The 27,100-nt window shown below is 39.3% G+C and overlaps 3 protein-coding genes and 1 long non-coding RNA gene across 7 annotated transcripts in view; 2 read left to right on the top strand and 2 right to left on the bottom strand.

The window, feature by feature from the left end:
• pip5k1ca (phosphatidylinositol-4-phosphate 5-kinase, type I, gamma a) overlaps positions 1–18,308 on the bottom strand; it is a 50,230-nt gene extending 31,922 nt beyond the window's left edge. The window contains exon 1 of one of the 2 annotated variants that reach the window (XM_028027579.1): positions 17,728–18,308. In XM_028027579.1, the coding sequence (XP_027883380.1) occupies positions 17,728–17,860 (133 nt within the window). In that variant the 5' untranslated portion in view covers positions 17,861–18,308. The remainder of the gene's footprint in view (positions 1–17,727) is intronic. The other variant, XM_028027580.1, reaches the window with a different exon arrangement.
• LOC114150857 (uncharacterized) lies at positions 6,845–17,296 on the top strand. Its single transcript, XR_003596846.1, has 4 exons — positions 6,845–6,857; positions 11,133–11,138; positions 16,959–16,981; positions 17,226–17,296. It is a non-coding gene; the product is annotated as an uncharacterized LOC114150857 (long non-coding RNA).
• A 1,543-nt stretch (positions 18,309–19,851) lies between the features above and the next one.
• gpx4a (glutathione peroxidase 4a) lies at positions 19,852–26,984 on the bottom strand. Of its 3 annotated transcripts, none has more exons than XM_028027533.1 (7): positions 26,946–26,984; positions 21,792–21,886; positions 21,559–21,703; positions 20,840–20,991; positions 20,626–20,650; positions 20,411–20,470; positions 19,852–20,215 (listed from the first exon to the last, which is right to left on the bottom strand). In XM_028027533.1, exons 1-7 carry the CDS (start codon positions 26,967–26,969, stop codon positions 20,183–20,185), a joined length of 534 nt encoding a protein of 177 aa, XP_027883334.1. In that variant the 5' UTR covers positions 26,970–26,984; the 3' UTR covers positions 19,852–20,182. The 3 variants fall into 3 exon arrangements, with proteins under 3 accessions (XP_027883334.1, XP_027883332.1, XP_027883333.1); XM_028027531.1 differs by lacking the exon at positions 26,946–26,984 and adding an exon at positions 23,298–23,477; XM_028027532.1 differs by lacking the exon at positions 26,946–26,984 and adding an exon at positions 22,048–22,262.
• On the top strand, positions 23,870–26,873 carry polr2eb (RNA polymerase II, I and III subunit E, b). The gene is made up of 8 exons (XM_028027530.1): positions 23,870–24,065; positions 24,440–24,614; positions 25,458–25,573; positions 25,677–25,757; positions 25,845–25,903; positions 26,010–26,088; positions 26,556–26,628; positions 26,735–26,873. Exons 1-7 carry the CDS (start codon positions 24,009–24,011, stop codon positions 26,619–26,621), a joined length of 633 nt encoding a protein of 210 aa, XP_027883331.1. The 5' UTR covers positions 23,870–24,008; the 3' UTR covers positions 26,622–26,628; positions 26,735–26,873.
• Positions 26,985–27,100: the final 116 nt, after the last annotated feature.

Below are 27,100 nucleotides of genomic sequence, written 5' to 3'. Positions count from 1 at the left end.
CAACTTAAAGCATACTTTTCCAGCAACGTGACACTCTGGACGATGCTGAAGCAGCCCAGCGCTTTCGAACAGTTCCAAAGTTAAAATACTATTTACAGAATTTGCCAATATTTTTTTCTTCACTGGTTCAGCAGTAAATAACTTTTATTTCAAATGACATTTTTTTTAACTGCTCTTCCAGAATCAAAACACTTCTTCAAAAATGATATCTGAGTGAGGCCCGTAACATCTAACGCACCAAAAAAATAAACCTACGAGGTCGAACATCCTCACGGCTCGATTCTGTTTCTGAATGAACTGATGGCCAGCCTCCTCCTTCTGTCTGCGGGCCACTCGTGGACGTCCATGTGACAAAGCCAAGGCATTGCCACTGTGCCACTGCTCAGCTCTGCCTCTCGCTTTTCCACATATTTGCGCAGAGGAGAGCAAACCGAAGCGTGCCCATGAAGCTCCAAACCAACTAGCACTACAGGAATAACTGTAAAGCAAAGATCCAGAGAAGGAGAAAAAATGTCAATGAAGGAATGCTTACAACGCAGATAATTAAAGACACGCCTCTGCTACTTTTTACCACAGATTTGCGCCTGTGTGTACATGTATGTGACTGAATTGTGTGATGTAGTTTCATGTTCTAACAGTTTTTCCAAGCTCCTTTTTATTAACTAAAAATGTCCACATTTCTGCTCCTTTTAAGAAATCTAATAATATGTCTGTTCTAACAGATTAAAACATTTTTGAGTCTTTTTATCTTAAAAAGATCTTCCGGATTCATAGAAGTGTTTAAGCTGTGAATCAAGTAATCAGACTCAGAGATATGTGGAAATATATTTTACAACAATAAACCATCCATTAAACATTGCATGCATTGTTGGATATAATTCATGTATAACATTTGGAAGCGTGTCCAACACGTTCGTTCATTTCCTCCGCTGCCATTGCTAAACTACAGGTGGTCAACAATTCTAAAACGGTGTAGAAAATAAATGTCAATAGTTGACAACTTTTCCTTCCGTTTGTTGATTGGTCTGGTAGAAATTCTAGTGGGGGAATTCAAGTGAAGGGGAGAAAGCCCAGACAGTGCTGTGAGGGGAAATGAGAATTGAGAAGAAGTCAATTCATCAAGGCAATGACCAGGCTACTATCTTGAAAATATTACAGAACTTTGAAAAACTATCTGCACTTTTACATATTTCTTCTGTTTTTACTTTTATTTCAAATTTATGTTTTAAATAATCAAGCAAATTTTGGTGACTTAAGGCCACTACGCCACTTCTTTCTTCTGTTTTCAAGCGGTGAACCTGCTGGTTTGCTTCATATTATGGTCCAACTGTATAAGCTACAAGTTAAGTTTGAGATGAGAAACTTCTTCCCAGATGGATTCCAGCAGGATTTTCTGTTTTGAGAGTAAAATTCATGATTTTACCAATTATACCAAGCCATTCAACTCCTAAACAAGTTTATCATACATCCATCCGTCACCATGGTTGACTGTGAGTATGATGCTGTCTTCTTGGAATATGGTGTTAGTTTTTAATTGCAAGTATAATTTGTCTCTTATGTATTGGGAATTATCAAGACGTTTTTTCTAACAGAAAATGTCTGTATTGCTTGTGGTCAACAAAGGATTTATAAGACTGTAGACGTTTAGTCTATCGTCCTACTTATTGTTGACTCATGAACATTACTTTATTGAGGCAAGTGATGTCTGCAGTACTGTAGATGCACAATTAGACTAACTTTGGGAGGCTGGACGCTTCTTAAATGGTTCACCGCCTTTCTATGTTTTCTTGATTTGTGGATAATGTGTATGTCACTATGGTTCACTTGAGTCCCAAAGTCTTTGAAACTGCCTTGTAATTATTTCCAGACTTAGATGCCAGTCACTTTACTTGTTATTGAATTTCTTTCCAGTGAGAGCTATCTTGTGTTGTATTTGAGATGTTTTAGTCTACTTCATGTTGTCAGACAGGTTCTGTTTAGGTGATTTGTTTTTATTTTTATATGTCCGGCAGTTTTTTAGATCTGTGTAGTGAAAATGAAGGTGAAACTGTTGAACAGTTAAATCATGACTTAACAAGGGGAGGAATTACTTTTTCACACATGGCCAAGTTGGGTTGGATACCTGAAAACTGTTTTCTAAAGTCATCAATCAAGTTATCTTTGTCTGAACTGGCAAATAATTGGATAGTTTTGTCATTTCAGCATGACAAAATCTGCAACTTAATCTTGACATATTGTTAGCATAATGCCATAATTGCCTAAGTCCTATTCCTTAAAATAGGACTTAGGCAATTATGCTGTTAGGCTAACAATATGTTTTTAGGTATACGGTAATTTAAATTTAAACTATTAAATTGACGTTAGTACAGTACAAGCCACTTTATTAGAGCAACACCAAATCAAACGTCGGTGCAATAAAAAGAACTCTGTGATATTGTGGAGCTATTAGAGGAAGTAATAACTGCTGCACAAAGAGACATTTACCAAATACATTAGAGAAAGTCAGTGAAAAGCTGAGAATCAATATGTTTTATGAGCAGGATTAAAAATATTTTATTATCATTTCCTCATTTCCTTTTAACAGGTTTCCTTGAGATTCAATTACAGGAATCCTTTGAAGGAGCACATGAGAGGAAATGAATCTTCCTACACCGTTATGCGGCGGCAGGCTCTAAAGTTCTTCAGGGAAGGGAACAGCAAACAGGGCCTTTCAAATGAATAGCTGCTTGCACAATGTGTTGCCTAGCTGACCTGCTATGCCTTGGTTTACAACTCATTCTCGCAGCCCTTGAGGGAGGAGTCCATTATCAGCTGGTAATGGCAACGCATGGCAAAGTGAGACCCAGGACGCACAACTGCACCATTCTCACATACAAACCCTGCTAGGGACACATGAAACTAATCATGTGTCGAACCTGATCACAGCAGAAGAATGAAAAAATTTGCCAATACACACATTACCTTCCATAAAAATGCCTGACGAACCACAGAGCTGCTATATTTGCTTCTGCTCATCCGTTTTACTTCTCATGCAAGCACTACATAACCCAAAAGTACTAAAACCATTCGAGCAAACACTTCATAAATCAAGAACACCTTTCAAACTCTAGAAAAGGGAAAATCACTTGAAGCAGTTAAAATGTGTCTGTGTAGTGCTTTTGTACCTGCTAGCTGCATACAGACGACAGGCACACACATGTAGAATGAATTCCTGTCTGAACTTGCTTTGCGATGTGCAGGGGTTGTGCAGGCCTCCATACTGGCTGCTCATGGATAACTGGGATCCAGCAAAGGAAAGCATGTTTTCTTGTTCCTTACATCTGCTCCCTAATCCCCAAAAATCTACGTGATCCGACGTACAAATATCTGAAAATCTTACATTATTCCCAATGTGCTGACATCGAGCTGTCAAGATAACCTGCAGTACTGGCTGTGTCCTTGACAATTTACTCCTGGCTCACGCACGTTTTTCCACTCAAGCGCACCATTCCTCCCTCTTGTTACCATGGCGCCCTGAATTGAGGTCAACCAGCATTTTTATAACTAACGCATGTGCCCAGATTCAACAGACAGATGCCGTCTCCATGTCCTCACATGATGCTGAATAGGGCATTAGCTCGGCCACGTAGCAATATTTGGTACAGCTTACCCATACACGTGGATCCAGAGAGTGACTGTTGGCTCACAGTTCAAAATAAAGCCAGAAGTGAGAAAAGAGATGGATGAAAGACAGACAGATTAGATAAATAGAGAGCGCATTAGTGGAGTAAGAACCAGTAGTCACCAGTGGATTGAAATAAGAAATTGCCAAAACATTTGACAAGTTTACCAAAATATAAAAAATATCATTCAAACTGCATTTGATTTGTTTTACTTTTTACTTGTACTTTTCATTACATTACTTGAGTACATCCATTTTTACAGTAATTTCCATACTTAAGTACAAGATGTTTCAGATACTTTAAGACTTTAACTCAAGTAACATTTCAGTCAGTGACTTGGACTTTTACCAAAGTCATATTTTGGAGAGGTACTTGTACTTTTACTTGACTCTGAGATTTCAGTACTTTATACAACACTGTTTACAACCATACTGCATTTACAACACAGCAGCAGAACAATGTCCTTACTGCTTACAGTTGTTGCTTCTGTAAGAAACTTGATGAGAAACATGACCTAAACCTCTACTTTAGGCTTATTTTTTTAAACCCACATAATAACAGGTTTGGGGTTGTGTTACCAACCCCAAACATCAACCAATCAGACAGCCTTTTCTTGTGTGTCCAAACATTTTGCAACATGGCCCACAATTGGCAAACCAATATTAAAATGAAAGCAAGAAAACTAAATACTAAATTAAAAAATATATATTTTCTGTTGTACCTACATTTTTTAAAGAAGATAAATTTTTTCTTTAGCAAGTTAAAAAAAAATACAATTACAATTAAGTTAGTTTGTGAAAGGAAATGAGAAAGACATTTTTCAAAATAAAACCATGAGTATCAATTTTATCAGTTATTTTCTTGCATTTAAATGTAAATCCAAAAAATTACATGTTGAAAAGTAGCTACAACTTCTTAATAATGATTGAAAACATCTTTATATGCACTACTGCAACCAGATCCTTTGTGATGACTTGGACTGAGTTGGTCCCTCTAAAAATCCCTTCATGAGTATTCCCAATGTTTGCTTGATTTATTGAACAAACTAGTCCAAGCAGACAGTGAGAACACCCCGGTCCATTATTAGCAGTGCATATTCTTCATTTTATACAACACAGTAAAAGGATAAGAGAAAGCAGACTGTTGGAAAGAAATCCTTTAACCATGCCAACCCATCCATTAGAGTGAATAGTGACAGAGAAAGAGGCAGAATTAATAATAATGGTAATAATAAAAATTCCTGGCTGTAAGTGGCTTATAAACTGATTCCTTAGAGAGACTCGGATTGGAGCTATGGTGACTAATGCAAAGCAAACACAGTAGACTAACGAAAACAGAAATATAAGAGACTCTGAAAGCCCTGTTACAAGTGTCCCAGGTCAGTTCAGGCTTTCTTCCCTTCATGATGATGTTAGGGTTAATGGTCAGTGAATCAGCTTGTCTGTTGCTGTGTTCAAGACGGAAAAGTCCCAATACATATTTGAGGAATAGCAATAAAATTTGGGACACAAATTCCTGCTTCTCATGGGAAAATGATGCATGGACCCATAAATACAAGAAACTGGAAGCAAGTGCAGGGCAGTGCACTCTTTTCATCCAGTACTGGGACAACTGCGACCCAAAGTCAGTCCTCAACACATTACCAACACTAAAATTTACACTTCTCTGCTGCTGACGAATCGAACATAAGTTTTATGAAAAATAAATAAATAAAACACTACAGCTGCTACTGTTCTGTACTGCTCTTCTTCACCAACTAATTTCACATACAAATTGAGTGGAAAGTGGCTAAAGTGACTACCTTGGTTGTTACTGACAGCAGCTAATGACTCTAGACGAAATTTCGCCGATGTTGTGAAGGAACCCTCATGATTACGTATTAATTTCACACCGTGGAACAAACTAATGGACCAGGTGGGAATCGAAGTGTAATTTTTTTTTCCCCTCGGAGAGGCTTGAAAGCTCACTGGACTTTGAAATGGAAATTTAAGTTGAAGGAGACCAGAGAGAGATGTATATTAAAGAGAAACCTGGCAGTTCAGACAAGGCTGATTATAGTGCCTTGCGAGTTTACATGTCCCTGACTTTTTCATATGGTGTCTTGTCAGATCCACGATTCGTACTGTATAATATTCAGATTGTATCCACCTGACCAACACAAATCAGTGCTCAATAGTAAAGTGGAGGGAAAATGACCCATTGTTTCCAGGAGCTTTGCAAATAGCTAAGTAGTGAATAGCTCAAATCTAAAAAGTAATGAAAAAATACTTGAGGCCCCTTCTAAAAATGCAAAAACTACCTGATTTAATCGTTCAAACACCCATCAAGTAGCATTACGCCAAGGTCTTTCAGCTTCCCTATCTGCCTTTTCTGTGAAATATTTTAGATATGCTCACAAAAAAAAAAATCACAATTGGGGGAATAATAGAGTTACAATTGGCAGAGAAATTTGAGACAAGCTGCTTTGGCAAATACTCAACCACAAATAGGCAGGTGGTTCACTGTAATGCGTCAGTGCGCCACAGTTTTCAGGAGTTTTTAAGGATTCTCAATATGATTTACGCAAGCTGGACCATTCTAACACATGAATTATTAGTGGGGAACCAGATGACAGTGATGCTTCAGAGCTTTGGTTCATCAAAATGAAGCAAAATGTGAAATGTGGAAGGATTATGGAAAACTGACTTTTTTTAAGTCTTATATCACATTATAATGTTATTCACTCATCAAAAACACACCTAGACTGTTACTTTGATTTATTCACAAATGTTTGAGAAACCTTGATCCTTGAATATTTACACAAAGCTCCACCTTCATAAAAAGCAGAGCTCCACTCGACTAGCAGCAGCAGCAATAGTTTGTATGAACTTATCATACAAACTACAACGCTTTGTTTCCCCCACATGCATAATAGCAAAAGGCAAACAGGACTTGTTTCAGATTTCGTTTTACCAGTCTTAGTTAGTATACGGCCTTTTAGCTGCTTTTCTGATCAATGTTAATAAATCTCTAGTTTAAACAGACGTGTCTTTGTAGAGCTGCACATGTCCTGTGTTGTATGGAGGAGTAAAGTAAATGGGTCTGAAAACAGCCTTCACTTTACAAATGTTCTGGTATTAAAACATTTTCCAATAAATGTATTTTATTTCCTCCATTTTATGCACTACATTGTGTCGGTTGGCGAAAAAAAAATGTGTAGTTGTAATTTGCCAACATGTAAAAAAGTGTTCAAGCTTTACAGATGTGTAGCTGTGTGTTTGTGAGAATGTGATGCCCTCCCAAGAGTAGGTCAGTTTGTAAAAATACAACAACTAATGAAAATAGGTACTCAGACTGATCTATTTCCAAAACACCCACTATAATAATTCAAACGCATCTGGACTACTGACTCACAGATGTCCCCTTAATGCATCTCGATAAACAGCCTGGTTTTCTGAGCAAAACTAAAAACAGTCAGCAGCAAAACGACTCACACACACGTAAGGGCACACATAATTATGTAATTTCACTATGTTGTCCATTACTGAGGTTGTGGGTCAGAATCAAGCTTGATCCTCGCTGATCCTTAAAATACAGCTGTCAGCCAAGAGAAAGAGGCCCTTATTTGGACATATGAGAGAAGAGAGAGACTGATAATAGAAATAAAGAGAGGGTTGGTCAGTCTCAGCCCTTTGTTAATGATGAGAGCAGCACCTTGTCCAGCCGTGGTGACTCAGTAAAGTAATCTGCTCTAACTACAGAAGGAACAAAGCTGCACAACAATACGGGTTCGTGTTGGCGCCATGCGTCCCACGCAGGCAGAACCAGATCTGCTAATCGCAACCTGCTGTAACGATTAATCAGATTAATTGTGACTGAAATAATTGTTGGCCAATAGTCGATTAATCACTAACCAACTCAACTGCTGAAAGAACAACATGCTAAGATAAGTAATTAAACTAAAACATTTTCATTTAAGATAAAAAAAACAACTTGTCTGTAAATATGCTTTATCCAGAACTCTTCAAGTGGCAGTTTTATCTTCACCTGGTACAATTTCTGTAAAAACAAAATCTCCTTTTAAGCATCTTTTGCTACACAATCGTTCATCGGTCAACACAGATCAGCCCTACACTGTATTGACGTTCAGTCGAGCCTGAGCCTTTCACATGTTGATGTCAGAAGTGAGTTTTTATTAGCTGCAGATGTGTCCTTTGCTACAAATGATCAAGCATTCACAAACAAATCGTGTGAATGCATTTCAGGCAATAAATTGATCATTTATTCTTATTTAGAAGGCAACATCATTGTTTGTTTAATTGCATCTTTTAATGAATATCTAATATTGTAAGAAAAGGATTAAGCTGTTAAATGAAAAATTTGCAGAATGACAATCGATTCATGTGATTAATGGATTACTAAAATAATTGTTAGTTACAGCCCAACACTGTTGATCAAATTATTAACAGCTTCACACTTTGGTCACAAGCTTCTGGATCTTTCTCTGCTCTCGTCCCAATATCGATTTAATTCTTTCTTGCTTCATGATGAGAACAGAGTGAAGATGATCTACAGTCTTGGGTATTTTCAGGTATTTGGTAGTTAGATCTGTACATCTTATCAATCTGTAATGTTCATTGCAACATCAGTCTGCCCGTATTTGAAGTTACTAATGCGATATTTTGTTAATTACTGTGCTTTTAAGGGTCACGAGGGTCACACTCTGCATGCCGGTGGTATATTTGGGTTACTGGACAGACTCTCCCTGCTCTGGATATAAATTTTATTGACAAGATGCGAAAGCCAACGGAGAGAAGTGTGGATACGGTGATGAAAAAGAGGAGCAGAGCGAGAGATAACTGTGCCGTGATGATATGGCAATAGCATGTTTCCCTGTTATTGTGCAGCGCTACATTGGCTGCCGAGCAAGACGCACTCCATGAATTTACCACTCCCCCACTTGAAAGAAACCTGGCTCTATCTGCCTCCGTGCAGAGTGAGGCTGCAGTAAGTGTGGCTTAAGAGGGAAAATCCTTCCTGCATCTGCTGGAGGTCAAGATGAATGCTCAGAGATAAGCCAAGAGCAGCAGCCCCAGACTTTTGCAAAAATACAAAATAACTGAGCCATTAACTTGGTTTATTGCTGCTTATTTAGCTGTAACTCTGCCCACAAACAGAAACTGACTGGAGAAAAGCAATAATCATATATACTGAGGTAATTCAGCAGCAGGGAAAAGTACAATAAAGCGGCACAACAACCTTATACCCGTAGAAGTGGGGGTTAGCTGAAAATGTGTGATAGGAACATTTATATAAATCTTTGAAAGTGTTCCTAGGGTTGCTAATTCCTGGCCTTTCTGCAGCTACAACCAAATAGCTAGCTACTTTTGTTCATATTTCTAGGAAGAGATAGTCAGGTTTGTTAAAAGACAAACAGATTAAACTTTATAAAGCTTCAAACAGCAAGAAATGAACATATTAGCAAACTGTACAACAGATTTCTGACACAAAATTGTTTTTTGGCCAGAGAGATTACAACTGATATTACAGAGGTTGGATACTTTGGTGAAAAAAATGCAGGATGCATTCACATCAGATACAGATTATTCTGTTTTTTTTTTGTTTTTTTTAACTCTGACCTTTGAAATTGTGTATTTGGTCAGGTTTGATTTTCTGCCTGAAGACCACAATGCAATAACTCAACTTTGCTTTAGGGTGCATTCACACCAGTCCTGTTTAGTCCTGCTTCAATTGAACTCTTGGTTGTTTGCCTGGAAAGTCTGATTCGTTTTGTGAGGCGCAAACTCTAGTTTGTCTGAACACCTCGGTCTCGGAATGCACATGTGAATGCCAAGCGGACCGGAGACCAAGGAAACGAATCATATTCCCACTAACAGCGTGAACAACTAGAATAATTTGTGCCGCTTTTTTCTCTCAATCCACAGCACCGTCGAACGAAATACGAGAAGACTAAACTTGCCAACTAGGCCCACACTGTTTAATGAATGAACATCTTCTGTCACTGCTCAGATCATATTAAATATACATGAACCCCCGCAGCATCTTTCTCTCTATGAGCCCTCAACACTGCCAGCAGAGCTACAGTCCAAACAGGCAGACTTATTTGAAGATTCCCGTGAACATCTGAAGGTTCGGTTTAGCCGACCGGTGATGCATTTTAGTATGTTGCTGAGAAGTCAAAGATAATCCTTGTAAGAGCAAGAGTTAAAAACTTCAAAGCAATTTTAATAAAACCAGAAACCTTTTCAAATTTGCGAAGCTGAACCTTAATGAGACTGGATAGAAATGCAGATCAAAAGGCAGAGTAGATCTATTTTAGAGCAAGACAAACAAAAAATATTGAAAGTAGAAAGCCTAGATAAATTGCAATTGACCTCTCGTTGTTTGTGCTCGCTTTTCATCTTTGAAACTTTTCTTGCATACTTATTTTTGCAACTTTGCGATGGAAATGACTCCAACCGCCAAGAGTTACATCCCCAAAGACAAATGAAAAGGAAAAGTTGTACAAACAATGTACGCTCTTCAGAGATAAAGACTTATACTCTCTCATAGCTCAAACCTGTCTTTACTCGGCACCAAGTGGCTGAGACATGAGGTACGAAGTACAGTTCAATGTCTAACTAAGGGCTGAAAAACACGAGCATGACCAAGTGAGGTTGTGAGCAGGCAACACGTACATAATTACTTTGAATTTTCTGTGGGCTGTTCAGATAAAACAACGGTCTTTGTGCTGCTGTGTGAACGCTCTCGTGCTCCAGGTGCTTCTTATGAAATAATGATAGCCTGCACAGTGGGCAAGTAACTATTCTAATTGAAAACAGCAGGCCTTCACTGTCTTTCCCCTCGAGGGAAGTCGTGACAGTGCAGCCATCTATGAGTGAAACTGAGCCGGAGCCGGGGGGTTTCAAAGCTGCAAAGTCCCCTTAACAGACATTAATACAGCTAGTTTTATTCACTTCTTCTTCTTTCTGATTTTTAATCCTCTTTTCGCATCGGATCAATGTGCATCATAAGCTGAAAAGGGTCAAGTGTGGCTCCTACTGGCTCGCCTCTCTTTGGTTCCTGTCTGCAGCACACATCCCCCACTTACAGGGAAAAACAGAGCGCACAAAATGTAAAGGAACCGCGTCATCGTGTACGTCAAATATTCTGACGTCACATGCCCTGGCATATGGCCAAAACTCCTAGTGCATGCTCCTTGGAATGAGCCACTTGGATGCAAATTGATCCTGGTGAGTGTAGTCTCGGAGACGACAAGGAGTGCGCACCAAGACCTTGCCGACGGAGGAAAGGGAAGGGGGGGAGAGCAGATGGATGTTGAATTCCACAGGAGGCATCTTTGTGCATCTGTCAGCAGTTCTGACAGACCAAGGCTAAGGAGGCAAACAGAAAAAAAAAAAAACATACAAGGGAGGTCGGGAGACTGACGGTGAGAAGTAAGAGGCAGAGTTTAGGGAATCGCTCACCGAGGAGGAGGTGGACAAGATGCAGGGAGTAAAAGAGAGGAGAGTTTATAAGGCTGAAGGTGAGAGGAGGTGAACCTGTCAGTGGGGTTGGTGAGATCAGAGGTGTTCATGCTGTCACGCTGGCAGAACACAAAAGGGACAAATTACAACCACCTGAGGAGGAGAAGCCTTAGAGGAGGTCTAAATACTCTGGCAGCTTTTTAAACAGCCAGCTGCGACTCTTACTCACTGCTGCATTCACACGTTCAGAGCAAAGTCATAATTACACATTAGAAGGACCTGATGTTAACCAAATGCTCATGTTGAGCGCCGTCATGTGCGAACAGTAACGGCTTTGATAATCCAGTAAAACGCAAGAAGAGCCTTGGCTATGAAAACTCCCGTTCCTTTCTACCGAACCGATTTCAAAGCCCAGCATGTTTCATGACAGACAGAGGTTGGGAGCTCAAAGGAATAAAACAGAGTAATGTTTCCGTACTCGCTCTTTCTCCACCTGAATGAGCTGCAGACGTACCTACAACAGACGTGTTGTGGAAAATGTAGTTTTCTCTTAAATGCCTTTTAAAATCTCTGTGCTTCTTTTGACTTAATCACGTCACAGAAAATAGCCAACTGTGAGTCTTTCTCACTTGCATCCATATTGTGGATTGTTGTCCTCACTTGATAGTGACTATATGTGACGCATTTACTGCTTGAATTTTGTGGATTCTGATTGGTGGGGGACGAGCCACCAATCAGAAGCGTAGGAAGCAGAATTGGCTTCCCACGCAACTCCGCTCAATTCTCATCTCCCTCCAGTGATTTCTCCCACTGAGTTTGATTTCTCCAGTAAAATGTCAACCGGGCCAATCAGCGAACAGGGGGAGAAGCTGTGAACGATGACGTTGATTTTCTGCGCTGGCTGCATCAAAATTGTAGTCTGCCTCTAGTTTGGCAACGGCAGCAGAGGAAGTGAACAAAGTCATTAAATTTAACAGCCATCTCGTTCATTTCTCCCCTTGGAGTGAGAGGTGGTTGTTAAGGGTTAGCATTGAACTGCTACATTACATACGTCACGTCCAAATGTTAGTGACTGGTAGAAATTTAAGACTTCAACAGAATCCAGACCTCCAGCAAGCAATCGTATCTCAGTTGCCGAGGATCCGAACCCTTTGTACGAAGTGAAGCGTAGAACAAGGTGCTGGTTTTTACCAGGCTAGTCAGGAACCATCAAGCTGTCTGCTTCCTGTCAAGAGTTGCTGCCTCACCATATTTCTGCAAGTTTAACTCACAAAACCATAGTAATCCCTTGGTCCCAATTTCATGCCCTGAAATGAACCAAGTATCATGATGAGCTGTAATATTAAACAACATTGCACACATGTACAGTATAAACCTGTATATAAGTTCAGCTTAACACTTTGTAGGGTAACTTTAAAAAAAAATACTGCGCTAGTAGCCTTTTTGAGGATTACTACAAGGATATTGGACAACATATTGATGTATTAAAATTGTCTCTACTGCGTTACTAGGTTGACAGGGTCAAAGGCTATGTTAAAAACAATATGGTCAGATGGTCCAAAAAGCTACTGGATACACCTTTTGGATAGAGTAAAAGTCTATCCAACTTTTACTCTTATAGTTGAGATTAGACTAAAGATTTTAGTATTTTCTTCAGCAGAGGTGAATAGAATTTGTAAACTCAATGTCTTTATTTAAATGACGTAGAAATGTTCACATCTCTTTTTGACAAAACATCAAACTTTTTCATTTTGTTAAAATATTGAAAAAAAATGAATTTTTAGCTTACTGTGGCACAGTTAAAAAGGTTTTAGTTAAAAAAATTTTTTTTTTACATGAGTCCTTTTGAGTTGATGTTTTTGGCACATGTGACAAAAAGTTTAGACTCTACTAATGTTCAGCCAAAGTTCAGCCAAGCCAAAGGCTGTCCTATAGACAAAATATCTATCACTGCCAAAAATGATCTTCATAAAGTATTGAACGATCTATTCATTAAATAACTCAGAGTGGTAAACGATGTTCACGACACTAATGTTTATTTTATTTGTTTTGGGTCAAATGAAGTCTGGCAACCATCCACTAGTGAATGGCTTAGTAGTCTATCACAGCGCCAACAGCACAAACAAGCACACACAAACGCTCTCATGTTTAAGGACACCACTTAACACAACATGTAGGTTTTTGTACTTTATAATGAAGCAGGAGAACCTGAAAAAACAACAACCTACAGGGTAGTATTCGCATATTCTACCCACAAAGGTAGATTTGGACCAACGACCCCTTCCTTACATGGCCCTATCTCAATAGCTACATATTAACAATAAAATCATACTTCAATACATAAGAAGATAACAAAATGCTTGGATATCAATTCCTCCTCTCACTAATAAGACAGACAAGAACAGCAATGGAGAAGTTAAGATGCTACCTGGGGCTAAAGGATGTTTTTATCCAACTACAGCTCCAGAAATAAGAGACGAAACCTCTTGATGTTGACACCTAAAAAAAAAATCTAACGCAGTCATCCACAATGTTTTCTAAAATATTTAATTTCCAATCTTTGGAATATTGAAATATTTAAACTTTGTGAGTCACCAAGATCTTACTAGAGTCAGGATGATGTGTGGAGTTAATTCAAAGTCCAGAAAGTCTCGGTATACAGTATTTCCACAGAATCACCTCTGAGAACTGAAATAACAGCAAGAATTTTTGATCTACATTTGTCAATACTGACTTCCACTAATGAGAGTAATCAGGCCCTTAGCATATAAAATTAGCCCGGCCATTGCCTTCCTACGCAATTCCACTCAATTCTCTTCTCCCTTCTGGGCTCCGTCTGAGATTTCTCCAACTGAGCTCCCTTTCACTGGCTGAACTTCAACCGGGCCAATCAGCAAAGACAAGGAGGAGTTGTGAATGATAGATTATTCACTGTTTTAGAATTGCAGCCTGACTGTAGTTCGGCAATGACAACAGAACAAGTGAACGAATTTAGTCCGTGTTGGCCACGCGTCCAAATATTGAAAAATTAAAGTCAAAGCAAGAGGAACATTTAAGATATTTTATTAGATATCATTCGGGTTGGCATTTATCTCTTCACAGTGCGATAAGGTTGTTTACAGTGCATGTAATCCTGTCTAGGCTTAATAGCGAAGCTTCCTTCGCGGTCGAATTAGCTAGCGCACTACATACGTCATGGCCTAATGTTAGCAATTAGGGAAAATCAGATCCAATTTTTTCAAACTTCAACAGAGTCCACGCCTCTAGCAAGTAATTGTTTCTCAATAGCCGAAGGTTCAGATCCTCTGTACGAAGCAAACCGTAAAATATGGGGCTTGTTTTTACCAGGCAAACATCAAAGAGGGCACTGACAGCTAAACACACCCACAGAATGATTCTACCGCCACCATGCCTGACAGCTGGGACAGTGTTTTCTTAGGTTTCAAAAACCCTAACCCTCACTTTGACTCTTGTGAACATACTTTGAGAATCTGGCCCCAATAGCGCAATCCTCTGAGCACAAAACCTTCTACCAGAACCTATTTGGATGATTATCGGCTTCAAACTTCACCATTGCTTTTGGGTCTGAATTTTGTAACAGGATTTTCTTGGTTGCAGATTGTGACAATGGTATTTCAACGACTTCCAGTTTGTGGCTGGCTTGATTGTTGGTGGTTTCTGGATATTTTTGAACATTATGGCAAATTTTCTTCATCCAGAGGGTGACAGTTTATTTCAGATACTTCAGATAGACCTCAGACATCCAAGATGGCTTCCGGGTGAATAAACAATGTCAAGACGAAACTTCGGGAATACTTCCCACCTCAGCCTCACGGAAAATGTAAGGACTTCGCCTTGTGCAACTCAGGAAACAAACCATTTCAAATTAACTCCTCCAACTCTGTTGCTAAGAGCGGTCAAACATCAACAGCAACAAACTGATTCGTCTTCCTTTCGAATTAGAAGTTACAAGAAACCGAGGATTCTTATCTTCACAGCTATTAAGAACAAAACTTCAGGTCTCCGTTTGCTAGTAAGGCAGCAGTCCCAATAACAGCTTCAGTTAAAATCTGGTCTTCTCATAGCAAAACAAATGCATCGTTTGCTTTTGTTCATTGAATTGAGCACAAACAGACCTCATCTTACCTGACTCCTCATGATTTTACCTGACTCCTAACAAACATGCATAATATGTAAACGAAGTCAGAAACCTACAGCAGAAGCATTTCTTCCCCAAATCTCATCACCAAGCACAGGCAGTTCTCATTATGAGGGTGCTGTGGAGGTCCCCTGCAGGGGGTAGCTGATTTTATTTTCACTGCAGTTGCCGCTTAGTTGTCGCTGAGCAGTGCCTAAGAATACGCTTTGACTGTGCAACTTGGAATGAGCGGCCCTACAAGATCCATAGTGACAAAAAAAATAATTTCTTTATCAGTAGATATGAAGGTTATACAGCAAGCTGATAAACCTGTAGCAGCTGAGTTTTTTTGTAAGCATAAACCCCAAAATGAAACAAACATTTTAATTTTGTGAGCGTCAAAGAGGAGGATTACAGAAGTTGAAGAACAATATGCAGGAATTATGGTGGATAGTAAAGTCACAGCTTACATTTAATTAATGATTACATTTGGTTTTCTTCTTCAAGGAGCTGCCTTTGCTACCGTGAGCAGCCGTTTGTTGTTTTTTCTTGAGTGTTTCTAGCTGCCGGTCGTGAGCAAACCCCTTCTAAAATACATTTTTTACAGTATACCTGTAAAGTGTACATTAGCTGAAGTAAGCATAAAATCTTAACCCCCAATAAACCCATTATATTTTATAATGTACAAACTGCTGGGGAGGGAGGGTTCTTTCACCAAAATCTTGGGTTTATGTTGTGACATTACACAACAACACAGCTCACTTTCTTTTTTGTTGGGGTATAATAAACATGAAAATTATCCATTTTCAGGGAGGGTGGCGCAATTGTCCACAACTGTTGCCTCACTGAAAGACGATCCAGGACTTTCGGTGTGAGGTTTGCATGATCTCCTTGTGTATACATTGGTTCTTTATGGGTACTCTGGCCTCCTTCCACCATGCAAAAACATAATTTGTCACCTTTCACTTCATACTCAGATGTCAGGAAAACAGCAACACCTCCTCAAGTCGGAATTCCAGCTGGGAAGGTTAGAATGTTTTCCAACTCGCACCTGAGACGCTCTAACTTATGAGACCAATTGAACACAGCTTGTCCTTAAGTGTGAGATTGTGTCTGTGTTGCCCTGTTCAGACTGCATCTTGCCTCAGTATAGGCACCATCCACCAGCAATCCTGCAAGATGTCCAAAAAAAGGGTGGATAAAATGTATGAATTTTGCTTCATCAGTCTTTTGGGTTGAAAACCTAACCCCATGGCTCAAATTCAAACCCAAACCTGTTGTGTTAAATCAAAGCAGGGCACATTTCACCCTGAAGCGAATCTGTAAAAATAACACAAATTTGGTTTGTTTTGAATGCAATGGTTTTTACAGTTCATGTTTTTAAAAAACAAAAAAAATCTTCTTTATATTTCTAATTAACAAGAAGCACCAGAACGAAACATGCTGTCCCTGTTAGAGAGGTGGTCTAATATCCTAGTGTAACAGAGTTACAAATGTGTTTCTTTGTAAATTATTATTTGTTATTCATTTTATATTGTGAATTTGTGAATTTTATCTTATTCAGTTATTTTTATTTATTTCGTTGTTTTTGCCTGCGGGGGTCGCCCTTCTGCTCTCCGCCTCGTTTGTGTTTCCTGGGCTTCCGTAGTCTATCCCAGCCCTCGTAGCTCCTCTGCCCCCCTTTTCCCTCAGAGCGTTGTTCTGCGCTGCTGTGGGTAAGTCAGAGGAAAGTTAGCTGCTGAGATATGTTTGTTTTTCTGTATGCATGTTGTTCTTGTTGAGGTCTTTACCATATGTTGTTTATTATTGTTTGTTAGTGTGTTATTTTGCAGTTTTGACCGTCATTGTGGTTTTTTTCATAAACAGTTTTATTATAATTTCCTTTTTATTTTGGCGCGAACGACCGGTGCTAGTCCAGCACAGCCCGGTTGAACATTGTTTTTATTTCCACATTTTTAGAGTCGGAGTGCAGGGAGAAGGAGTTGAGGAGGTTGTTCATTTGTTTTCCCTTCTTCCCCCAGAAAAAAAAAAAAAAATATCTGGTTGAGACCCACCTGAACGACTTCTGAGACTCATTGATGCCACCTGTTACACTAGCAACGCCTCTGTCTATTTTTTTTATTTCCCCCAGCTTACTAGTACATTTATCAGCTCATACATATATAATAACGCCCATTTGCTTGTCTAATCTTGTCCGTGGTTTGTGGTGTTTCTAGCCGCTCAGGACACGCACACAACACGCTGCCCAGTGCCAAGAACTGCATGTTCATAACTTCACCTGCCCTCCTCACCCATTACCAAGCTACTAGCTTAGCTTTCCAGTTCCTGAGGCTAGCAGAGATGAGTCGGGACTTTCTGCTCACAGCAGCAGAAAGAGAAAATCTAACAAATAATAATAAGGAGGAAAATAAGCGAACATTAAAGAGGAATGGAGGTTAATGAATACGTGATAAAAAAATACCCATGTCTGCGGCGTCCATCCCGTAACTGACTCCCACAACCGTCTCCCCATCATCGGATGCCATGGCCCCGGATAGAGGGCTCCCTTCCCCGGCCTCCGACAGTCCGACCGCTCCCTCGGCTGCTGCTTCCATTCAGCCTCCCGGAGGAAAAAGAAAACAAGCGCGTCCTCCGAAAGACAGACCTCTTCTCAGCGGCGGTGAAGTCCCGGCGGAAGGCGGAACGACGCGTTGGTGGATGTGTCACGGTTAATCACCGGGAGCAATGTGAGACGGTTCTCAGCGACGGTCCCCTCATCAGTGCGGTGTTCCCTCACGAAGCAGCGCAGAGCCCGCTCGTCTTGGCTGCACTTGCTGCTGCCTACTGAGCAGCTCCCGCTGCTGGTGCCTGGTTGGTGTTGGTAAAGGAAGCTCTGGCTCCATCTGCAGGCATGTGGGGGAACTGCAGCCAGAACCTCTGAAGACTTGGACATTTTCAATGTGCGTCTCTTGTTGTGAATCCTGGAGTCAGCAGTGGCATCTTTAACTTTATTAATTCTTGAATACTTTTATAAAAAGACCGTCAGAAAACTGCACTATGGATTAAAGTAAAGTGATTCTAATAACTCAAGTAAACATATGAAGGGTTTTTTTTCCCCCCCAACTACTTCATCAAAACCCATCCTTAAATTTTCTGTAAGTAAATGGATAATAAATTATTATTACTACTACTAATATTTTTTAAAGGAACTATGCACAGCTCAAACATACACACACAGACTCATGCAATTCTTACCTGCACAGTTTTTAGCAGTTTTTCCAGATTAAGATTTGGGAAATCTCAAAGAGCTGCAGCTCCTCACATTATCAATATCAATTATCAATAACAGTATAGTACAATTGGGATGGCACAGTCTTTCACAGATGATATTCTCATTGGTCAAATTGTGGAATTAAATAGATTATAAAAATGTTGCTATCACCCTCCAAACCAAGGGTGACAGCAACAAAAACACACACCTTACACTGCATTCTACATGTACGTTTTTTACATGTTGCAAATCACTAGATTCAAAATGGGAAATGTATGGCTTCTAGATACAGAAGTTATGCCCACAAAGATTTCTGTTTCATATATTTGTATCCTTCCGAGGCTCTAAAAATCTATGAACTGTTTTCTAAAATATAGTCAAGCAGTTTTAAACTCTTCCCTCTCCTCATTCAACTGGCACCCCTTTAACCATTTATTCACAGAAAGCCAGAACCCAGCTGTAAGTAAACTAAGAAACATACGGGGCCTGATCTGGAGCAAAAACATTTATTTATGAGCTTTTTAAAAGCAATTATTAATTTACTTTTGACCTAGAATTGTTTTCATTTGGCCTGTTCAGAGAGGAAATACTGTCCAACACGTGCTAAACTGGTAGATTATTGTTCAGAAGTTTTAGGCAGGAATGTGACACAAAGCTGGTCTGATTCATTTCATTAATTCAATTCCAAAGATAAATAGGTGAGACTGTTCTTACAGAAGCTGCAAACTCAATGCCAACTTCAGTCTATAAAGAGACAATATGCCAGCACTATTTAGCTAAATTGTAGCTTAAGGAAAATATTAGAAAAGTTAGCATCTTTTCCAAACTATAATCATAAGATACACACAAAAAAAAACCTTAAGAAACTGGAGAAATGTAAATATTTCCTTATCAGTGAAGCAGTTCAGTTATGTGTTCATTTGTTTCACATATGTTTGAATTTTTATTTTTTACTACAGAGACAGTCGGCCAACATTTTCTTGCTGTTATTTATTTATTTTTATTTCTTGGAAGGGTTCAGTTTTTAGTTCTTGCGGCAGCGCCCCCGCCAGAAGTTGGCGTCCTGAGCAACTGCCAATATTGCCTATTCCAAGAGCCATCTATGGCCATCATTCAGTGATAGTTATTTAATAAATAATGTCAACTAAACACAGTTGGCATGTTTTATCTGCAGAATTTGTAATCAATTAAGCCCTATAAAAATGTTAGTATGCTGGTGATAGCATCCGCATTAAATAAGGCCCCCAATAAAATTCTGCCTTGGGCCCCTTTTAATCTCTGGCCGGTTGTGACAAAAGCAACACTAACGAGAAATTTCACAGACCAGACAAAAACTACAATTTGGATCTGAGCAAATTTATTAAGAAAAAAAAAAGGCATCACTTTGTGTAGATTAAGAGAATTATTGATGTGCACAGGAAACCCCGTCTCCTTCTCTCCAGAGAACCAGATTCATATCAGTTTTGAGATCCTTCCAGTAGGTTGGCACGCCGTTTTCATCAGGTCTGTCCTGTCCACGATGCGGATTTTGGGACAGACCGTCACTGGTCTGGGACGGACCTTAACCATATGAATCGGTTCTTGGAGAGGCAAAGACACAAAAGGAAGCATTGGAGATGTAATATGATAAGCATGGCATCAGTAGTCCAGGAATGATTGGGGTGTATTAAAGGTATTTGGGAAGATCCTTCTCCACCACCTGGAAACAAAGAAAGAGTAAAATGTCATCTGGAAATGTTCCAGTTCCTATGAATAATGACACAGAAATTAAGTTAGTTTGTTCATTGTTTCCCACTTAACACAAGTTGATTTACAGGGAAGTTTGATCAAGGTTCCTGCAAGTCTGACACAGCTCAGATCAATTCAGTAACAGAGGGAAGGATTTTGTACGTACGCTTGGATCGTCCAGGGGTCCGTATCTTTTCACCACCTGCCCCTCCCTGTTGATCAGAAACTAGGTACAGAAAAAAAAACAAAAAAACACAAACTAACTTAGCATGAGCTTTAAAAAAAACACACCGAACAATTAAGTAGTAGAGTAGTTTTCTTATTAATTTAGAAAAAAAGAGAAGACAAGGTCAAACAATCTAAACTATTAGTTGGGATTACCTTAGTGAAGTTCCACTTGATGCTACTGCAGGATTGAAAAAACAGGCATGTCAGAAAAATCATTTTTCATTTGATTGACCTTCATTTCAGCTTAAATAAATCCCTGGCACTAAAGTTGATTTTATGAAACATGGTCATCTGCAGCTGTGGTTAACTGGTATCCAACTTTTACAGACTAGTGTCTTACTGAAGTTTTTTTTTTTTATCAACGTACTTTCCGAAGGTCCCCTTCCCATTGGGCTGCTCCTTCATCCACTTCCACAGTGGGTGAGCGTTCTCACCGTTCACTTCGATCTTACTGAACATGTCAAACTGAGCATCGTAACCCTGGGCGAACTGCTTGATCTGAGTCTCGTTACCCGGCTCCTGCAGGTAAAAACCAGAAGGCAAACGGATAGTTAGTTTTAAAAATATAAATGGAAACTGGTGCTTCCAAGTCATGTTTCCAGTCACTGCTGATTTTGTGCTGATTTTCTTAAAAAGAACACATAAAAAAAAAGTTATTAATTCCCAAACTATAAACTACAATGATGCTAATGAAGACTGTGTGCAAGTTGCTGACCGGTACTGTCTGCCACAGAACAGTCCTGAGTCACACAAATATTATAATGACCTCTTTCTTGGCCTGAACCTACACCGACTTGAAGGTACCTTTCTCTATTTACGTTCTTATATTACACCGAGCTTCATAAAGCTGGCAGCTTCTGGATAATTCTGCTGACTAACAGGCAGAGATCCAAAACAAACACATTCATAAGAACCTTATCTACTCACTGGCAGCACTGAAAACATTTATATCTGGAACTACGTCTGTGGTCGTGTAGATTGTAAAATCTGTCATCAAAATCTATTCGTTTTAGCATGAAAAACTTTTCTTTGGTCACAGTACAGCTGTGCATCAATACAATACAATTTAAGTGAATTTAAACGTACCTGGTTCCCAAACTGGTTGGATGGGAAGGCAAGGATGCGTAAACCTCTCTCAGCGTACTTGGCGTGCATCTTAGCAAACTGAGAGTAGTTTACAGGAGTTTTACCTCATTTAGAGGCAACGTTGGTGATGATTACAACATTTCCTCTGAAGACACACACACAAAAAAAAAAAACATTAAAGAAAGATACTGTGGCTGTCATATTAGAAGAGAAATGAACACAAGCAGACTTACCTGTACTTCTCGAGGGACACCAAATTCCCATCAATGTCTGTTGCGTTAAATTCATAAATGGACGTCGCTCTCTGCCAATCCTCGTTTGGGGTAGACTGTTGGAAAAAAGGGGTTAAAATTATATAAAAAACACGTCAGCATTTCTACTTCGAACTATGTATAAAAAGGGATACAAATACTGAAAAAAATAACAAAGTTATGAATAAAAAATGAGAGTAAGATCCACCATTTAAGCCCTGATTTGATTCCGTCTTACCAGCGCCTGCAGCAGGACAGAGAGCAGCACTGTGCACCCTATCAGGCGCATGACTGCCTCTTACTTTGTTCCTCTGAAGACAGAGAGAACAATCAGCTCCCAACGCCTCGCGATCTGTGACTAAAGCTTACAGCCTCAGACTGACAGACAGAGCACACACCAGGTTGTTCACAATCTACCACGGGGTGGGCGCAGATTTACAGAAATGACAAGCTGTGACTCCTTGGTTCTAAACAAATAAATCCAGATCAGATGGGCACGTGTCCTGTAGTCCATAGTTCAAAGTCTTTTGATAATCTTGGGCAAAACTGAGCTGCGTGCGGCCCCCGGGGGCAAAGAGCGGTGCTCAGAGCAAACACACTCAGACTGTTTGTGTAATGCGATTTAATTAAAAAATCAAACTGGAAACCAGTCAAGTTTGGGGAACACACGCAGGTTGAAGAAGTTCATCTGAGTGCCAGAGCTTAAAAGCAACCAAATCGTAATCCTAGACAACAAAAGAGTGTGTGTTTCAAGACGTTTTAAAGCAGCGTTATACAAGCTGATGTGGGAAATCTGCAGTGTGAGTACCAAGAAAAACATTATTCAATAAAAAGCAAAGTTATCTCGATTTGGAAACATGTTCAAAAGATTTAGAAGGATTTTTCTTACATCATGTTTAAGCAAGTTTGTGTAATATTCACCCTTTTCATAACAGTAATTTACTAATACAGAAAAACGCACACAACTGGAAATGTTATACTGTTATATTTTTTAAAAGACTTTGAAAAACCTGTTTTCATTCCAATTCCAATTTATTCCATCAAATATAACTGCGATAAAACATTTAAAATTTATGGTTGGAATGTGAAAACAAAGGGTATGAATATTTTTACGCTGTGATTCAGTTACGCAACATGACCAAAGGGCACATGCAGCTGTGTTTATAAATGATGAGGTTATCAGCAGGTGACATGACCCAGAGGGCAAGAGGGACATTGACTTGAGTGTCATGAAGTACAATCCAGTCACAGTACTTTGAATATTTGTCCACAACAAAGTACACAGTCTGTGCAAACTGTTTATAGGGAGGAGCAGTACAGGTTATAAACTGTGCAGGGGTAAAACCAACCAGAGAGCCCTGGAATGCTAATCAAGGGCTCGCAGCATGATGACAGTAAGAAAAACAAGCTAACAGAAATATGGTGTTACAGCTGCGGAGGTTCTCGCGTCACACGAAACACGTCACGTATCAGGGTTTTTTACATTACCGTCGTGGATAAAACAAAGTACAGTATCAGCGCCAGCAGCGACCCACTGCTCGCCAGAGTCCCTACTGCAAAAATAACATATAACGGCCTCATTTTGGACAGCTTTGTAAAAATACGGGGTCCATCTCCACACCAGCTGACCGTGACTCCGCCCTGCTGAGCGACATGTTGTGAAAGAGCTGCAGAGGGCGGAGCAAACTGTGAATTATTATTATTATTATTATTATTATTATTATTATTATTATTGTTATTATTGTTATTACGTATTATTTCAATATTTATTCGCAACAACATTGCAATAATAATCATTATTATTAATGCCATATTATGGCAAAGACCATGACCCTGATTATAACTAAAACTGAACTGAACAAAAGTGTATTGTGGAGCTGCATAAGAGTTTTCTGTATTACAAGCACAAGATAAATATAAAATTACTTGAACGTGAACTTCTGTGAGCCTTTTAACCAGGAAAAACATCCGCATATAAAAGAAAACAAAACAAGACACTGTTTCCGGTGGGTAACTAATACGAAGCTGCCCCTCACAATATGGCAGACGCACTGTCTCGCAGCACGTGACGTCATTACCCTGCGTTGGTAAACGAAAGCGTGTGTCGCCTTGTCTAAGACGAGGATCAAAACGGTCTTATCCATTAAAAAAAACTCCATATTTTTGTACATTTTTTTCACCTGGGTTATTTAAGGCGATATGGATGACGAGGAGGAAACTTACAGGCTGTGGAAAATCCGCAAAACCATCATGCAGGTGCGTTAGATTTGAAAGTTATCTTCCTTAGCATGTTAGCTTGGCGAGTCGCTTGTTTCAATAACGAGCTCTTCTTTGTGGTGTTGGAAATCCTGGGGTTTCATCGAGTTTTAAACTCTTGTTGACATTTAGCATTTTCAGTGGAAGTAGCAACCTAATAAAATAAAACCCAATAAAATGAGTAACGATACGGTTGGAGGTAAATATTCTCGCTGTAAGGTTTCTGGACTCCTCTAACTAACTATCATTATTTGAATATAAGCTTATACTAAAAGTAAGAGCCAGTGATGGATAAAGTCTATATGATCGGACTGTCAGACAGGACAAACTTGCTCTGAATAAATAAACCAACGTTGCTTCTGATTCTCCCACAGCTCTGCCACGACAGAGGCTATTTGGTGACGCAAGACGAGTTGGATCAGACTCTGGAGGAGTTCAAGAGTCAGTTCGGAGACAAACCCAGCGAAGGTCGACCCAGACGTACAGACCTTACAGTGCTGGTGGCACATAATGATGATCCCACAGACCAGATGTTTGTTTTCTTTCCTGGTAAGATTTTGCGTTTACAGTTCAGTCTTTAAACGGCAGTGTGCAAAGTATTTGATTTACTTTGAAGCATTCTGAATTTTTGTGTTTTATTGAAGAAATTTTGAGCAAAAAAATTTATCTTAAATTCCTTTGAAGCTTTGTATTAAATATTATTTTACTTCTTACTTTCAGTCTACTTTTTGTACATCATTTTTATATTTATGAGTTGTCAAAGAAGGAACTATCACTGATATCTTTTGATTATATTTGCTTCCCAGTATCAGCACAAACACACAATGTTAATTTGTAACCCTCTAGTTATAAATTCATAATGGCTTTTGCCAGCATAATAATAATAATTTTAATAATAAATGATCATTTTGAAATTCCTTCATTTTTTGGGATTAGAAGAACTACAACATGTCTTTTCCTTTATATGTTCTAGCTTGGGGAAAAAAGTAGAAATCAGCAGGTCAGTGCTTGGTACATTCCAGGAAACGGCCTAATTGACAAAAAAATAAAAACTAAATAAAACTGAAGTTTCATCCTTTACATATTTCAAGTGACAAGAAATCTCAAGAAGACTTGAACCAGAAATTGAGATATGCAATACTACGTTTTGAAAGAGTTATCAAATATTCATGAATTGATGCAGGAAAACTTCCTTTCCATATGTGTCAAACTGCCCAATCAGGTGTAAACAGTTCTAGTCTTTTCCTGAGAGAAAGATGCAAAGTTATTCAAATTCTAACTTGAACAGAAAGAAATGAGGCACAGTAAATATTATTGTTTTATTTGAAATTGAGACGTGTTTGATCTGATGGATGAAAATATTCGTGTTCAACGTTTGGTCGTCCCTGCCAGAGGAACCCAAAGTGGGGATAAAGACCATCAAGATGTACTGCCAGCGGATGCAGGAGGAGAACATCACTAGAGCCATCATTGTGGTTCAGATGGGCATGACGCCCTCGGCCAAGCAGGTGAACAACTTTCACACTCATGCAACGCTTCGCGTGAGAAGGTTTGGAAAAGTGACTCTTTCCTGGATGTTTTTCTAAATCAGTTTATTGATATTTGTTGCAGTCTCTAGTGGACATGGCACCCAAGTACATACTGGAGCAGTTTCTACAGCAGGAACTGCTTATTAACATCACAGAGCATGAGGTGAACAACAATGAGTTATTTTAGTTTAGTTTTTAACATAAACTAAAAACAGCGGGTTCAATTCTGCATCCTGTCTTTGACTTTCAGCTTGTTCCTGAGCACATCGTCATGACAAAAGAGGAAGTGACTGAACTTCTAGCCAGATAGTATCCTGGTCGTTCCACCTCTGCAGTGTGTGTTGCAGTATGCCGAGAGGTTTTATGCTTTGTTTTCCGTTTGTGCCTTTGTTCTCCTTAACACCTTTTAATTTAGCAAGTTAAAGGAAAGCCAGTTACCAAGGATACAGGCCGGAGACCCCGTGGCTCGCTACTTTGGATTGAAGAGAGGACAGGTACGGTAAACATGCAGCGAAGACAGACAAGCACAATGCATTAAATATGAGTAGAAATAATCTGTAACATCTCTGAGTGGGGAAACTCCAGCAAGGTGACAGGCAAATCCAAACATGCAAACTCCCACAGAGGTAGAAAGATAAAACCATAAAATAAGAAGTGCCTTCACCTGAAAGCAGATTTGACATTTAAAGAACTGCACAAAAAGTCCAGTTGGTTCTGTAAACATGTTTTTCTCACGGGTGCAGACCAACAGTGCACACCACAAATGTCCTCACTATCAGCCACGATTCACTTCAAAATGATTCACTTCAAAATGAGCTCTCTGTTTACTGGAACTTTTATGAGCTGTACAGTTGTGTGATTTGAATAAATGTTTTGACAAATGCAAAACACCATCAGCAGTGTTATGGAAACAGAAAAGAAAGAAAAAAACAAATGGAAGCTATTTTTGTGAATTTTACAGGTTGTGAAAATCATCCGACCCAGTGAAACTGCTGGCAGGTACATCACCTACAGGCTGGTCCAGTGATGGGCAGGTACGCAAAACAACTTTTAAGACATTATCCAGTTTTAAACTCTCTAAACCATCCATTTGTGTTTTGAGTTGCAGAATCTGACACACGCGTCTGTTTTGTTTTCTAGTTCTACTGAATCGACCTTCAGGACCGCTGAAATCCAATTTTTGCTTGTGGATGGAATTTCTCCTTGTTTTTAACTTCTTTAGATTCCATTTTTGTTTGTATTTACTGATTTTTTGTAAAATAAAGTCAATTTAAATATGTTTGCCTGAATCTTTAGTTTAAAGCAAAGTTTTACCGGTGTGCAGAGCTGTGTCAAGAATGTGAGTACCTACCTTCTTTTTCCTTTTGAAAGGCATGCTGTAGCTGCTGTAGGCTGGAGTTTCTAATGCTGATTTTTTTTAACCTCGTCTCTCACAGACACTTCCTCTTTATGCCCTCCCTAAAACCAGACTAGTGGCATCATGACGGGGGCAGAAACTACGCGCTT

Source organism: Xiphophorus couchianus, chromosome 9 (genome assembly GCF_001444195.1).
Source record: "Xiphophorus couchianus chromosome 9, X_couchianus-1.0, whole genome shotgun sequence".
In the NCBI taxonomy this organism is placed as follows: Eukaryota; Metazoa; Chordata; class Actinopteri; order Cyprinodontiformes; family Poeciliidae; genus Xiphophorus; species Xiphophorus couchianus.
Note: the sequence above shows the minus strand (reverse complement) of the source record. Positions and strands in the feature narration are given on the sequence as shown.